At 37.7% G+C, this 16,497-nt stretch overlaps 1 protein-coding gene across 1 annotated transcript in view; it reads left to right on the plus strand.

Annotated features, from left to right (window-relative positions):
• Positions 1-16,497, plus strand: part of CMYA5 (cardiomyopathy associated 5) — a 64,491-nt gene that overhangs the window by 1,056 nt on the left and 46,938 nt on the right. The window contains exon 2 of the mRNA XM_032213874.1: positions 6,342-15,978. Coding sequence (XP_032069765.1) covers positions 6,342-15,978 — 9,637 coding nt within the window. The remainder of the gene's footprint in view (positions 1-6,341; positions 15,979-16,497) is intronic.

Here is a 16,497-nt window from a genome sequence, read left to right on the forward strand (position 1 = left end):
CTGTTGTGACTCTGCTTTCTCTGCCTATTACCATCAGGTAAACGAAATTAGCTGCTCTCTACAAGAATTTGTTATTATTCCTATTTTATTAAAACAGTTCATTCAGACATAGTTTGCCAAGCATACCTGCAAATCTTTTTTGAATTCTTTTAGACTGTGAATAACCTGGGGCATTTATCTCAAATATGTGCAGGAACCAGAAAGAAAACAGGTGACCCAGCTTCCTAGGACATTCCCTAAGCTCATGAAGGTGAATCTATGGCACATATGCCCAAAATAGCACACAGAGCCATGTTGCCTGGTGTGTGTGGCATCGCCTGTTCCTCTTCTGTGTTTCTGGCATGCATGCACCTGTGACGATCAGCTGGCCTTTGTGCACATGAAGTGCTCCCTTTTCAGCACTTGGTATCTTGCATGCTCACGTGCTGCCCATCACTGCCCTAAGCTGTGAGGCTAACCTTGTGAAACTGTAGTGTCAGATTTACATCTGTCTCAAGTGAGGGCTTGAAGATGGTTTAGTATACACACAGAGAAAAAAGTATTGAAAACTAATCTGGAGTAGTACACAGATCTTGTAGGACTTTTGAAACTTTGAAAAATTATGTTTTTAACAAATAAAAAGATGTTTCTGGCAATTTTATAGCTTTAATCTCAAAGTATGATAAATGTTCTAAGTAATCTGAAATATTATTTCCATCCATGGAATTTAGTTGGAAGAAACAGTTACATCTGCCTGTAAAGGTAGTTTAAATGTAGTTAGATGAGCAATTGTCTGTTTTCCTGGTTTAAGAATCTAAGAATAAATGGCTTCAAGTAGGATTAGACAATGAACAATTGTATTTAATGATTTTATTAATTTTATGAGAAAGGCTGAAATTAAAACAACTCCTTTTAAAAAAAATAATTATCAAATGTGTAGCATCTTGAATAAGTAAAATAAAACTACATTTTTTTTTCTGAGCATGTGAACAATGTAAAAGAAATGTGGGTTCCTGAATTATCATGGCTTAGCATATTATTCTCATGGAAATAATTTATATTAACAATAAGAAATAAATCCTGGTTAGTTCAATGACATTTATTTTCAGGCATGAACACATAGATTGAAATCCTAAGTGCAACCCCCCCCCCTTTATATAGTTATTCAGAATGTTAGCAATTCACTACAATTTCTATCTGTCTAGACATTATAATAGAGTAAAATGTGGGCCAATAATATTCCCAAACTGTTGTGGCCAAATAACAAGTGATAAATATGATGGAGAAACTTGAATTCAAATTTAACCACACAAAGAACTGACTTATTAACTTAATTTCTACTGATTTTTATTAGTTGGAGTTACAATTAGATAATCTTTATTTCATTAACAGAAGCTGTACATTAGATTTTTGGGGCAGAAAATATAAACATATATTACAAATGGAATGAATTTAAATTTTACCATTACTGTGATTATTTTAAAACAAAACCTTCCACAATCATTTTTAATTGCAGACAATAAGTTCATAATATCTAATTGGTATTAGTCTACTAAGAATATTGGGTTCTGCACTATGGATGCATAATTTAATTAGCAAAATGGATTCTCTGTGTATGTGCAGCTTCTGCAAAGCAATGCTTAATGGAAATGACTTGTGTTGGTTGCTAAAAATGTTGGATGTTTCTGGGAACTCGCCCAACTTTGCTGTGTGCTTCTTCTGTATAGTAATAAATGCTTTTTACAAAATCTATCTAGACATTTATCAGTAGGCTGAGGTAAAATTGAGTTAGAGGCATAAGAGCAGAAGATGCATCATAGTCTGCTATTAATCTGGGACTGCTAAAAGATTCTTAAAATCCAGTACAGCCAGCCTCTGTGCTGAAAGTAGGATTGCATTTTGAGGGAAACAGAATGGAGGCTTTCAAAATCAGCACTTCCTCTGCGCCTCCAAAAAAACCAACAACACTAATATCTTCTTGTTTTGTGATCATTCCTTAAAATGACTTTTCCATCATTCACTGTTTCTGGGGGGAACATAGGAATCTGATTATAATAAGACACAATTCAATTTTTGTACAGATGTGGTAGAACAGTAATTCAACAGTTATATGACATGCCACTGTTACCTCCCTGGACACTGATTAAACTTGCACAGATTCTTCTTATTTTCCAGCTTATCAGCTGCGAAGTAAAAGCAGATCTCCAGTGGACTGTATATGAATTTCATATAAATTTTTTAAAAATAAAAATGGTGGCAGCTATATTGTTTTAACCAGAGGAGGATGAGGAGGAAGAGGAGGACAGAGGCTAGAAGCAGTGATGAAGGTGTTGAAGTTACTCAATGGTCTTATCAGAGGTAGGTTGCTCCCGGTTCAGCCTGAATTGGGCAAACCGGTAGTAACGGTACTACCGGGCAAACCGGTAGTAACGGACTGTGTGCACGGGTGTCACTTTTCTTGTGAAAATAAAGCTAACAGAGGACATATCCAAAAGCTGCCAGGATGGAGAGAATCACACATGTTGTGTGTATTTGTAATAATCTATAAATAGACTTTTAATTTTTTAATTTTTTATTTACCAAGAACAATCTATTGGAGAGCAGAAAAGCAGCACTTTGTAGAGCCTATTAGTGATACTTACCTAGCTTTGTCTTTAAAGTGGACTCAAAGAGGACTGAATCACAGAATATGTTCAATCTGTGTATTTCCTAAAATGTCTTGAAGCAATGATCTGGCAACAGCTATTATATAGCTGCTACCTGTTTCTGCCTCAGATATATATGTATGTGTGTGTGTGTGTATGTATGTGTGTATATATGTATGTATGTATGTGTGTATGTATGTGTGTGTGTGTGTGTATGTTTTCTGAGGTTTTCGCAGGTGTTAGTATGTAGGTCTTTGGTTATTCAGGTTTTCTCCCGTGTAAAATTGGAAGTGTCTTGGCGATGAAACATCACCAAGACACTTCCAATTTTACTTGGGAGAAAACCCAAATAACCAAAGACCTAAACACACATACACATACACACACACACACACACACATATATATATATATGTTATATTTATGCTGATAAATAAATAAAGGGAGACTAGTATAGATCTATTTCAAGCTATTTAGCTCTCATCAGCTGATAAGGAGTCGAGCTCTGTAGCTCAATGGTTAACACATCTGCCTAAGAGGCAATAGAGCACAGGTTCGATTCCCAACATGGGTATGGCTAGCTGATGAGAGCTAAATAGCTTGAAATAGATCTATACTAGTCTCCCTTTATTTATTTATCAGCATAAATATAACAAATGTAACAAAAAGGCAACAGTAAAAAATATTGGGTTTCTGTCTGGATGGTCTCTTGTGACGAGCCGAAGACAGAGAGTGGAAGTGTGACCTTCCTCCCATATTTGGGCATACCAGGGGTTGTGACTTTATATATATATATATATATATATATATATATAGATAGATAGATAGATAGATAGATAGATAGATAGATAGATAGATAGATAGATAGATAGATAGATACTGATCATACTTTTGGGGTAATTCCCCGCAAACCAGGATTTAACTTCTATATTTAAATATCTGCTGATAGATACCATGGATTACTGGTATCCATCTGAATTCACCTCTCTTTTGTTTTAAACCAAAGTGGCAAATTGGAGGATTAACAAGCAATTTATTCAATTGTTTTGTCTATGATGACTTCCATCATAGGAGGTGCAGGTCCAATTGGGCATCATCAAGCAGAACCTCTCCACTGACCATACTAAGCTGTTCCATGGTTTTAGATCGTGAAAAATGGTGCTGAAGCATCAGCATTTTTGCTACAACACCATCTGTCATAAGGTGGTTAGATTTGTTACTGAGGAGAATGCCTGCCTGGCCCCACTTCTCAGTTCCTGGTTTCCTGATGTGGTAGCTGGATGGTGTGATTATATAAAGGAAGTATGGAAGGCATGACAGCAAAAGTTATGCTTGGAAGGCAAGTTTTGTCTCCAGGAGGAGTACAAGGTTGTAATATAATCTCTTTTTCTTTTTTCACGGGAGGGGGAGGGATTTGTTTGGCAGCCTAATTGGGAAGGGCAAAAAGAAGCTTACCCTAATGCAGGCAGTGATTGGCTAAAGGTTTTCAGAGCTTTGCTATTGGTCAGGAAGTGCAAGTACTCATTGGCTGTTAGTTTTAAATGAATGTTACGGACTCACAAACAAGTAAATATATGTGCTTGAATTGGATCTTTTTTTCCCCAGATCTAGAAATAATCACAACTAGTCAATCTCTGCTGTATTTTTGTTATGGAATGTATACGACAAATGAAAGAAATACTAGAATCTGCCTAAAATATAAAGTTCCAGACATTTTTCCCATTTTCACTTTATATCTGATTTATTCTTTAATTTTTAATTCAGACCACATCGTTTGTAACACTGAAAAGATTAATATTTGTATCTTTTCCTTTTCAGTATTATATTGGTTACAATAGACCCATGAACATACATAATGGCACATATACATACACCCACATCACACACACAGACGTTTTTTGTTTAACTCTAACAAACTCTCCCTCAGGCCCCTCAAATAAATTAATGTAGCAGGATAAAAGATTTGAGGTGGCAATCTGATGGTACTAGCTTCTTGAGTTGTGAGGTCTTCAAGTTCAATTTTTGCTAAAAGAAATATGGGCAAATAGAATAACATTTTTAAAAGGTTTCAAAATGAAGATTTGGACTAGAACACTAAATAGTATCCAATTATGAAATGTGGGACAATCTGCTCTATTATTTGAATGAATTGCTTTCCAAATAAGACTAGCCTGGAGTTGACCTTAATAACATCAAGGGAAGAAATCTGCATATTAAAAGGGATTTTTAAAAAATAGATAAATTGAAATAACCTATTTGTGGGGGAGAAACAAGTGTCTTATGGATTGGCTGATTAATATAATCATAATCATATTCTACCTACGTTGTCAGCTATGGTTCAATTTGACTATAAATCCCCCCTGCAAAAAAACTAGAACATGACTCATGGTGTGAGAAAGTGTAATGAGGGTCAGTTCTCCATTTGTAGTTAGGAATATAAGCTTCCAGAAATAACAGGCCTTTGTAGATGCTGTTTCCCAACAGAATAAACTTTACAATTCAATGTGACTGTGCTAGGGAACCTCTATGCCTTTATATCCATTTTAGAAACACGAGAAATGAGTTTTGATCTAGAATTACTTAAGGTAGTTACCTTATTTTTCAAAGACAATGTGCCTGTTTTACATAGTCTTGGTAAAAAAAAAATGAAAATATTTTTATAGTTTTTCATAAATGTTATTCCTTTGATTAGGAATACTAAGGATCACTGAGATTCAAGTGACATTGATTTGTTCCATGGTACATCAGACTCCTTAGTAATAGTGGCTATTGCTGTTAGTAATTAGTAATATTCTTAACTCATCGAAGGCTAATGAAAGTATGAGAAAGATACCAGGAACCTGGAAGAAGTTTTGGTATTTCATATACCTTTAAGAACTCTACTTTTTTTTTAACTAAGCCAGCAAGATCAAAATTTTCAGCATATTAAAGCCTTCAAAAGATTTTGGTTTCAAAGACTTCTAAGTAAAAATAGCCCATTCTGAACCCAAATTAGCTTCTTGAAGCTGGAATCACCTATTCTTAGTTCATTGGAAATGGACAATAAATTTCTGACCTTAATAAAAGTATTAGCTGAAAATATTTCAAATTTGCAACATTTTCACACATTTCTATAGCAGACATTATTTAAAGCATGGTCTTTGTGAATGCTGAGAAAAGAATCACCAGTTCTCAGGGCAAAGTTATTACCGGTAATTTTGTTAATAACCGACAACCACTTAGCTTCAACCATCCAGCTATGAAACACAGGGGAAGGCTGAAAGAAGGAGCAATACATTCAAATTGTTTGGGGAGTAAGGAAGGAACTCTCTCATTGACAGAGGCCAATCAGCTAGTCAATGTAGTTTCTTCCAGTTTGGCAAATAAATTCTTATCTAACCACACACCACACTATGAGTTTAAGCTGTGTAAAGTCAAGAAGCTGAAACTTACTGCTGAAATCTGGCATGCAGAACATAAATATATCCCCCTCTCACTTACACATATACAAATTCATAATCAATTTTGGACTATTAGGACAACTTTTTCTCCTGCCTTAAATTATCTTAGAGTATCGTATAACAGTAGTCCAACATTGCATTCTTATGGTAAGGAAGATTTTCAGTCCCAGTACTGTCTCATGAAACAGATTTACTTTGAAAAGTATAATATTTATATATTTTATTATTCATGTGTTTTTTTAAAGAATGTTATAGTTTCTTACTATTTGTTTTTTTAGCAGTTTTAAAAAACATAGCCAGAATGAAGAGATGAAATCCAAGTTGTCTGATGCCATGGAGGCCATTCAAAGTGAAGAAAGTAGCTTAACATGGGAGACCAATTCAAGCAGATGTTCCACATCCCATGCCTCAGAAGCCAGCGTTACATCTGGGGTATACAGTATGGAAAACTCATATCCAGATTGTTCTCCGGAGAAAGTTACTTTCCTGAAGGAAGAGAGAAAGACTACGCAGGAAAAACCGAGCAATTCGACCCATCAGACGTTAAAAGAGACGACCGAACCCGACAGCCAAGAATGTGATTTTTGTCAGGCGCCAGTGCTGAAAAAAGCTGAAGAAAGTGAGTTCGATCCATCTGATCCACAATCATGGCCCTCTCAAGTACAACCTTCTAAGATTAAAGACTATTTGGTTCAAATAACACAGGAAGTGACCTCTGGGCCAGAGGAGAAAGAAAATACTTTGATGAGAAAAGGGGAGCTGCCTATCAAGGGAACAGTAAGAGCCAGGATTCTTCAAATCACTGCTGTATTGGAAGAAAGGCATAAAAAGGTTTTCCGAAGGATAAACAATAAAGATATGCCTCCCCCCTCAGAGGTGATCAGGAAACCCAGAGAACCACCCAAAGTTTTCTCCAGACGAGGCATATCTGTATCTTTACGGCACATTGAACCAAACGCCACAGAGAAGAATAACAAGAAGGAAGTTCTGAGTTATAATTTCAGACACGTAGAGACAAAAAGTTCAAAGTCTGCACTTTACAGTAAAGAGGAGAGGAAACCACAGCATTTGTTTCTCCCTAAAACACAAAAGAAGCCTTTAGAAAAGACACCAAAAATTTCAACACACCTTGATGACAAAGCAAAGAGGCAAGACGCCAAACAGTATTCACCTGCAATTCATCCCTCCCTTCCAGAACTGATTCAACCAGCTGAATCTGACAAAATGGAAGAAAAGGAAAAACAGTCTGTTTCTCCAGATAGTTCAAATACCGCACTGGAAAAATCATTCAACTTTGTTGGTGAAAAAAAGGAAGTTCAGGATCATACACCAATGACCTTCGAAGTTTCTGATTTATTAAAAGAAGTGAGGTCACCATCAGAGAATCAAGTAACTCAGCCTTGTTCCCCAGTTCCTGTCGAACCGCTTCCTTATGTTGAATCAGAAATAGAAAATCAATCTGACTCATTTAGAACATTGTTGTCAGAAACTTCGATTCAACGGGTACAGCACCATCATAATATTGCAGCTACTCCCTGTGAACCTGAAAGTTGTAACTTCCCTGACGTTAGAACTCAATCTATGGAATCTACAATTCCTTCAAGACTGGAGATCAAAGATGCATCCTTAGTGAAGTCTGTTGAAGAAGCAGAGAAGCATTCAACTGAAATCGCAGACGCTAACCCTGAGATGGCAAAATTACCATCACTTGTTAGAAAAAAAGAAAAGCAAGAGAAAGAACAATTATCAAAGAAATCTTCAGATGAAGAAATGATGCCGAAGCAATGTACTGTGCTTTTACAAACAAAATCAGACCAGCTACCCTTGTCGTTGGTTCAGGAACCAGAAACTCAAGAAACTGAATCTGCATCAGAATTACTAGTTATGAATGCTGAACCTGAAGTGATTGATTTCGCTGAAATTAGAAATCAAAGTATGGACTCCACAATTCCTTCAGGAATGGAAGTCAGTGGTACATCCTTGGAGTTTTCAGTTGAAGAAGCAGACAAACAAGAGGTTCCTTTTGATTCAACTGGAACCAAAGACACCATCCTTGAGAAGGCAAGATTACCATCTTCTGTTAAGGAAGGAGAAAAGCAAGAAGAACTTTTGGCAGAGCAATATTCAGAAAAAGAGCAGTTAGAGGATAAAGCAACTATACCTTTTGAAACAAAGTTAAATCAGCCACCCTTGTTTGGGTATTTGGACCACAAGTCTGAAGTTCACGAAACTGAACTTGCAACTCATTTAGCAGCAAGGCATGGTGAGTCTGTAACATCTGATTTTGCTGAAGTTAGAAATCAAGCTATGGACTCTGCAATTCCTTCAGAAATGGAAGTCAGTGGTAGACCCTTTGAGCATTCAGTTAAAGAAGCAGACAAGGAAGCAATTACTCTTTATTCAACTGAAACAAAAGACGAAAAAGCAAGGTTACCATCTTCTGTTAAAGAAAGAGAAAAGCAAGAAGAGGAACAACAGCCGGCAGAGCAATGTTCAGAAAAAGAAAGGTTACAGGACAAATTAACTGCACCTTTTGAAACAAAGCCAGGCCAACTACTTTTGTTTGGCTGTCAAGACCGTAACACTGAAGATCATGACACTGAACCTGTATCTGATTTAGCAGCTATAGATGAGGAGCCTGAAGTGTCAGAAATACCTGACATTAGAAATCAAGCTATGGAATTCAACATTTCTTCACAAATGGAAGTGGAAGATGAGCCCTTGGAGCCTTCTGCTGGAGAAGCTCAGAAGCAAGAAGTTCCTCCTTATTCAACTAAAACCAAACATGCCGTCTCTGAGAAGGCAAGATTATCATCTTCTATTAAAGAAGAAAAAAAGCAAGAAGAGGAACAGCTGGCAGAGCAATATTCAGAAAAAGAGCAGTTAGAGGATAAAGCAACTACACCTTTTGAAACAAAGTTAAATCAGCCACCCTTGTTTGGGTATTTGGACCACAAGTCTGAAGCTCACGAAACTGAACCTGCAACTCATTTAGCAGCAAGGCATGGTGAGTCTGTAACATCTGATTTTGCTGAAGTTAGACATCAAGCTATGGACTCTGCAATTCCTTCAGAAATGGAAGTCAGTGGTAGACCCTTTGAGCATTCAGTTAAAGAAGCAGACCAGGAAGCAATTACTCTTTATTCAACTGAAACGAAAGACGAAAAAGCAAGGTTACCATCTTCTGTTAAAGAGAGAGAAAAGCAAGAAGAAGAAGAACAGCCGGCAGAGCAATGTTCAGAAAAAGAAAGATTACAGGACAAATTAACTGCACCTTTTGAAACAAAGCCAGGCCAACTACTTTTGCTTGGCTGTCAAGACCGTAACACTGAAGATCATGAAACTGAACCTGTGTCTGATTTAGCAGCTGTAGGTGAGGAGCCTGAAGTGTCAGAAATACCTGACATTAGAAATCAAGCTATGGAATTCAACATTTCTTCACAAATGGAAGTGGAAGATGAGCCCTTGGAGCCTTCTGCTGGAGAAGCTCAGAAGCAAGAAGTTCCTCCTTATTCAACTAAAACCAAACATGCCGTCTCTGAGAAGGCAAGATTACCATCTTCTGTTAAAGAAGGAGAAAATCAAGAAGAACATTTGACGGGACAATATTCAGGAAAAGAGCAGTTAGAGGATAAAGCAACTACACCTTTTGAAACAAAGTTAAATCAGCCACCCTTGTTTGGTTGTTTGGACCACAAGTCTGAAGCTCACAAAACTGAACCTGCAACTCATTTAGCAGCCCCTGAAGTGTCTGACTTTGCTGAAATTGGAAATCAAACTATGGAATCCTCAATTCCGCTTCAAATGGAGTATTCTTTTGGAGCAGAGTTTTCTTTTGATTCAGCTGAAACTAAAAGTGTCGTCCCTGAAAAATCAAAATTACTATCTTCTGTTAAAGAAGCAGAAAGGGAAGAAAAAGAACAGCTGGCAGAGGAATATAAAGAAAAGGAACAATTACAGAATAAATTAACTGCACCTTTTGAAAGAAAGACAGAACAGCTACCTGTGTTTGAGTGTTTGGAACACACATCCAAAGTTCATGAATCTGAACCCATATTTGATGGTGAATCTGATTTAGCTGAAATTAGAAATCAGACTATGGAATCTGCAATTCCTTCAGAAATGGAAGTCAGTGCTACACCCTTGGAGCATTCTGTTGAAGAAACAGAACAGCCCACAGTCCCTCTTTATTTAACTGAAACCAAAGAGGCAATCCCTGAAAAGGCAAGATTTTCATATCCTGTTAGAGAAGGAGGAGAGCAAGAAATAGAACAGTTGTCAGACAAAACAAAGGTGGAGGATCAATTCACTCTGCTTTCCCAAAGAAAGTCAGGCTACCTTCCCTTGGTCCACAAATCAGACGGTGAAGAAACTGAACTTGAACCTGATCTAGCTTCCAGAACACAGGAAATCCATAACACTGTGGAAGAACCCATCGGACTTTCAGAGTCTTCTTATACTACAGCTAAAGAAGATGCTGCAGAAGAAGAAAAATTGAAATCAGACTTGCCAAGACAAGCTGCTCAGATTCAGCCATCTCTAACCACTGTCTCAGAAGGAAAACATGTAAGAGACAAAACAGAGACTCCGCTTGCCTCAACAGAATCTTTGGGTCCAGATTCCACACTCTCAGTTACAAATGCACAGGAGGAAAAGGCTCAACAACACTCTACAGCACCAGCACAGTCAGAACCAGAACATCTTGTGATCTCCAAATCCATAAAGGCACCCCATGAACCTGAAGAGATATTACTTCTCAGTGACAAAGTTACTGAGCCAGTCAGCTCATCAGAACAGTTGCTATCTACTCCATCTTTTCTTATTGCCAGTGTGGAAATGCATGGGACAGAGCCACCCTCACTAAAGGCTACTGCACCATTGTTTGAACAGCCAGATTCTAATATACCCTGCCTGCCTCAGCAAATGAAAAAACAAAGCAATTGGTCTGATTCTACTGAATTAACTTCTGGAATAGCAGAAGTTTCATTTTCTACTGGGTCTTTCCAAAATGCTGAAACAACAAAGGAAGAAAATCCATCCTTGTCATCCACAGAGGGCCTAGCAAAAGAATTAGTATCTAACTCCAGGGAGACCGAAATTGGCATAGGTACAAAAACAGGGCAACTTTCCCCCACTGTATCTGTACAACACCCAGGTGAAGCACCTGTCCAAATGCAAGAATTGAATTCAGAAAATCAGTTGCACCCCACTATAAATGCACAGTCAGATGTTGAAAAACAAGCTAAACCCTCTTGTGAAACAAGTGAAGATCAACCGAAGCAACCATTGGAATCTGAATCAAGGGAGCATTTTATACAGCAGAATTCTACTGTTTCATCCCTGTTGGAAGGAACAACTGCTTTGCATTCTGTCAATGAAATGCATAAGGAAATTATGCAACCTGATAAACCTATCATCAAGCCGTTGAAACCTGATTCATTATATCCTGGTTTTGAGCCACCACAGACAGATGATGTTCAGCAGCAAACTCTTTGGCATTTATCACAAACACTCTTACCCGTAGAAGTGGATACAATGCAATTAGGAGAAAAAAAGGAGATCAATGGGACCCAGCCTCCTTTGCCCCAAACTAGGCAGGCTTTATCTCAGTCAGATTATTTAACAGATGTGCAAGAAAATCAAGGTATTTCAGGAACTGCAGCCAAAGATCCTGAATTTTTAAGCATGCAACTCAATAAAGCTGATACAGAGCATTATGGCACTGTTGATCCAGAATCAAAGCACCTGGCAAAACATCCTGTTGAACTTATAACTGCACAATCGGAGACTCCTTCCACAACTGAGATGCCTGAACTGGGAAAACATTTAGATGCATCCGTTCCCATTTCAAGCGCAGAAGGAGAAGGCCTTCAAATGCCTGTATCTGTGACAGCAGACTCAGAAGATGAACAGCCAATATCATCTAAAAACGATAGGGAAGAAATGGAATGCAGTGCACCCATAATTCCAACATCTAAATTAAAAGGTTCTGCTTCAGAAACGCAGGGAAATCAAAATGATTTGTCTAAGACATTAAATGAGGCATCTGGATCACCACCATTAATTTTATCATTTGTCCCTGATAAAATAAAGCCTCAGGCAATACTTACCAAGTCAGTAGTAAGTTCACTACCAGCTTCACAGCAATCCACTGCTGTTTCTTCAGAACTTATGGACCAAATTGAAATAGGAAAAAATAATTTCTCTGTCCCCGAGTTTCAAGATTTACCGTTCCTCACAACTTCTTCTGTAGAGGAGGTCAGCAAAGAACCACTGCATTCATCCATGGCCACAAAAACTGTGTCTGAGGAATCCAGATCCCTTCTAGATGATGCTACATCTGAAGAAATAAGTGAACAGCCTCCTGTTTCGGCAGCACGGTCTGCAGAATATGTTTTTGTTGAACCTATTTCATCTTGTTCTGTTCCTGAAAAAGAGAAACAAGTGCAGCCTCATTCAGCTTTCAACAAAGAACCAATGGATGCAGTTGTTAGGAAATCAAATGTGGAAGAAACTCAATTTCATTTGCTTGTTACTCAACATTCTGAAACCGAGAGCCAGGATAGCAAGCTATATAGCCCTGTGGTATTGCAATCAGAGCTGGAAGGTCTCACTTCATTGAATTCCACTGAAGAAAAACCCAAGCAAGAAACTGCTTTATATTCACCTCCCATCTTGCCTCAAGGAATATTATATTGCCATGAAGAAAAAGAAGACCAAAAACGAAGAACTTCTGAGACCGAATGCTCAAAAGACCAGGATGCACCATTGAAAGATGACAATTTGTTGCAACCAGTTAAAGAATCACAGCTGGAAGAAATTCAGCTTTACTGTTCTGCAACTCTTGAAGATTCATCCCAATTGGCTGATATGAAACCCCAAGAACAAGAGGATTATCTGCCTAAAACTGAAGAGATAGATTCTGGTGTTTCTGTATTATCACAGTTAATGGATGATGCCAAAAAACAAGAAATGCAGATAACGCTGTCTGAAGCCGCCCAAATAGAAGGTAAGCCATCTGTTTTGTTAGAAAATGAAATGAAACCTGATCTGCATCCACCATTCACTGCATCTCTGGATACTAAACAGTTAGATTTTTCTTATTCAAAACAACCAGAACTTTATTCATTTGAGGAACAAAATCAGACTTCTGAACAAGAGCCACACATTTCATCTCTTTTCACTAAGAAAGTGAAAGAGCCAGAAGAGAATTCGTATCCTTCTTTAGTCTCAACATCTTTATTGAGCCCATCCAACTCTGCTACATTGGACCCTGAAAAGAAACAAGAAACTCAGACTTCTACAACTGTAATAACAAAGGAGATGCCAGAAGAACCCATGTCCATTGCTGCTTTCCTTCTTTCTGAGGCAAAGGCAATAGAAACCTTTTCCTCACAGATCTCGGAAAAAGAGAATTTAGAAACTCAAGCTCCTTTTGGGGATGCTGACTCAATAAATGGTTCAACTGCCCTTTCTGAGAAAAATGCAGTGGCAGAGAGGAACACTGAGTTTTCTCCAAGACATTTTGAATCAGAACCCCAGGTAGACAGAGTCATTAGTAGTACAGAACATCTTTCAAAAGCAGAAGAAACAAAACAATTGCCTACCATGGAGGATGCTTTGAAAGTGCCAGAAAACTCTTTGAGTAAAGAGAAGGAATTCAAAGAGCAACAGAAATTGAGAGAAGAAGCCTTACCTAATCTTGATCAAAGAAAAGACATAGTTAATATTTCTGAAAGTGGTGAAGTTGTGAAAACTAATGTTCCTCTCATTTCTTCTGTTGATAGAAAAAAGCTTATACCAGAGGCAGTAGAAACCATTTCATTGTTGGAAACAAAAGCATGTAATGATACTAGAGATGTGGTTGTTGATAAGGAACCTTCAGTCTACAAACCAAATAAACAATATACAGAGGAGTTAAAGGTAGATCACCATGAAACGACAGAAAATGAATCAAAGGAAATTGAAAAAGGGAAGAGTATTAAGGAAAGCAGAGAAATGGAAGAGGTTTCTGTTATTCCAGGGAGCAAGGATGATAATGTTTTTAATAATGCCAATATTGATTATGTCAGAAAGGATACTTTGATTGAAAATACATCCTTCACCCAAATAGAAAAAGAAAAGTCTATTCAGGACACAGAGAGGCCATTTGATGATATAGATAAACAATATGCGGAAGTGGCATATCCAGCAGCAAAATCAAAGAATATTGTGGAGCTGTCTTTATTAGAAAGACAATTAAATAAAGCCCCTAATGGATTGATAGAAAAACAAAATGCAACAGCTACCCATCAAGACATTTCAAAAACAGCAAATGAAAATAAAACGATTGAAGCTGTTAGGGATGATGATAAAAGCAGAGAGCATGAGTTGAACTTAGCAAACATTAATGCAGTTTTATTTAATACTGAGAAAGATGAGTTGTCTCAGTCTCCAGCTGCTTCCTTGCCAATAACTGTAATAGAATCTGAGGTTCTAGAGATGCCACCTGCCTTGGCATTTTTATGTAAAGATTTCTATGAAGAAGCAGCAGGTGATTCTGAAAAAGATAACCACAAATGTAAAGAAGTTAAGGATATTGATCTGTCTTTTCATATCAGAGATCATATTCCAGATGATGGGATTGAAACACATCTGGAGAAAGAAATTCCTAGAGATTACACTCCAAATAATGTGGAAGAATCCAAGAACGAAGACATTTTAAATGGTCAATCTTTTAAAGAGGAAACTGTAACCCAACCAAAAGTCGCAGAAGATACTTACGAACCAAATGGAAAAAAGAATGAATCTGCAGATATGCAACCTGGTCTATCTGCCCAAGTGGAGGAATGTGTGAGTGATACACTTACAAATGGGGTAACTGAGGTTGTGAGTGACATAAAAATTAAGATTTGTCAGCCAACACATGCAATTCCTTTCGGAAGAGAGTTCTATAGCCCAGGAGCCAGCAATTATGACAGTAGTCAGAGAAGAGAAGAAGAATCCTTATCTGATGACACAGGCCAGCAGGTACCAGAAGAAACAAGTGATGAAGAGTGCAGTCCAATACTTGATTATGCAGCAACTCTATATCAAACTGAATCAGCTGGGCAAGATGGATCAAGTAATGATGCTGGATATGCAATCATCCAAAACCAACAGTCTGAAATAAAAGAAGTTCATGGAATGGATGAGGGTGAACTTGTAAAGATTGCAGGAAAAAATGCACAGTCTCTTGAAGGATTAGGCCAGGCGGAGAGGCAAGAGGAAAGACAATTAGAAGATACATATGTTTTAGTTGAGCCCCCAATGGAAGATACAAAGGTTTTAGATCACAAAGATCTTCCATGTTTGGACACTGAAGTGCAAAAACTGGAGAGCGGAATTGGAGAAAATAGTGCCCAGCATCTAATGCAGTATGACACACCAGACCAGTTAGCAGCAGGGGTAAAATCTGATAAACAAATTGGGGAAGTTGACTATTCTCTTTTGTCACATGATTTTGACACCTACCCATTATACTCAATAAAAGAGGAAGAGGACAGTGACATTGACGAGGATCTAGCAGAGCTCTTAAACTACGAAGTGGTTACCCATGATGATGTCTTTCAGGAGGAAATCTCTTCAGAAATAGCTCATGAAGAATTGCTTTTTGATGATAAAGATTCCCTAGATGGCATTAGTGATACTTACGAATTTGTGAATGAAGGAGAGGCAAAAATGTATGCTGAAGAAAAGACGACTGAATCGCTTGATCTTGAAATGCTACAAAGAAAAGTACCAGAATATGAATTTCTACAGAAAGAAGTTGATCAAGCCCATTTGGATACCTACTGCTACCAGTGCAAATGTCCCATCTCCTCTGAGGATAAGCTTTTTGAGGAGCATAAAGACCATAAAGTAGCTGACTTGGGTACAGCTGTGACTGTGTTAAAGGTAAGACATGAAAAGCATGCAGTTATACTGCTCTTCGTTCTCACTGACATATGTTAGTGTTTAACTAAAATAGACAAAAGCAGCAATATATATCTAGTGCCCTCTAGACGTTTTGACCCTTAAGGCTGCAGACAATATGTCCCTTTGCAATGTATTGAGGTAAAGAAAATCTGAAGGAATCAACATTGCTGCAAGATGAAGAAAGCAAACACTTATCAGTAATATAATACAAGCTCTTATGTTATATAAGACATGCTTATAGTTGGTTTGGAGGAATAACAATTCTTCTTAAATGGCTCAAAAGCAAGGGGATATTTCCACAGACATTATTTTTTTCCCAGAAACTTGAAGTTCTCTCTCTTTTTTCTTGAGAAATGAAGACAGGTGAAGAAGACGGGTAGTAATGGGAAACACTACATCTCACAGAAGTAGAACCATGCTTTTAAAAAAAATCAGAAAATCTCAGAATTTGGCCATTAAGTGTTCTATGTAATTTCTGCTGTGATTCTTAGTTTAGAA

This window comes from Thamnophis elegans, chromosome 3, assembly GCF_009769535.1.
Source record: "Thamnophis elegans isolate rThaEle1 chromosome 3, rThaEle1.pri, whole genome shotgun sequence".
Classification (NCBI taxonomy): Eukaryota; Metazoa; Chordata; class Lepidosauria; order Squamata; family Colubridae; genus Thamnophis; species Thamnophis elegans.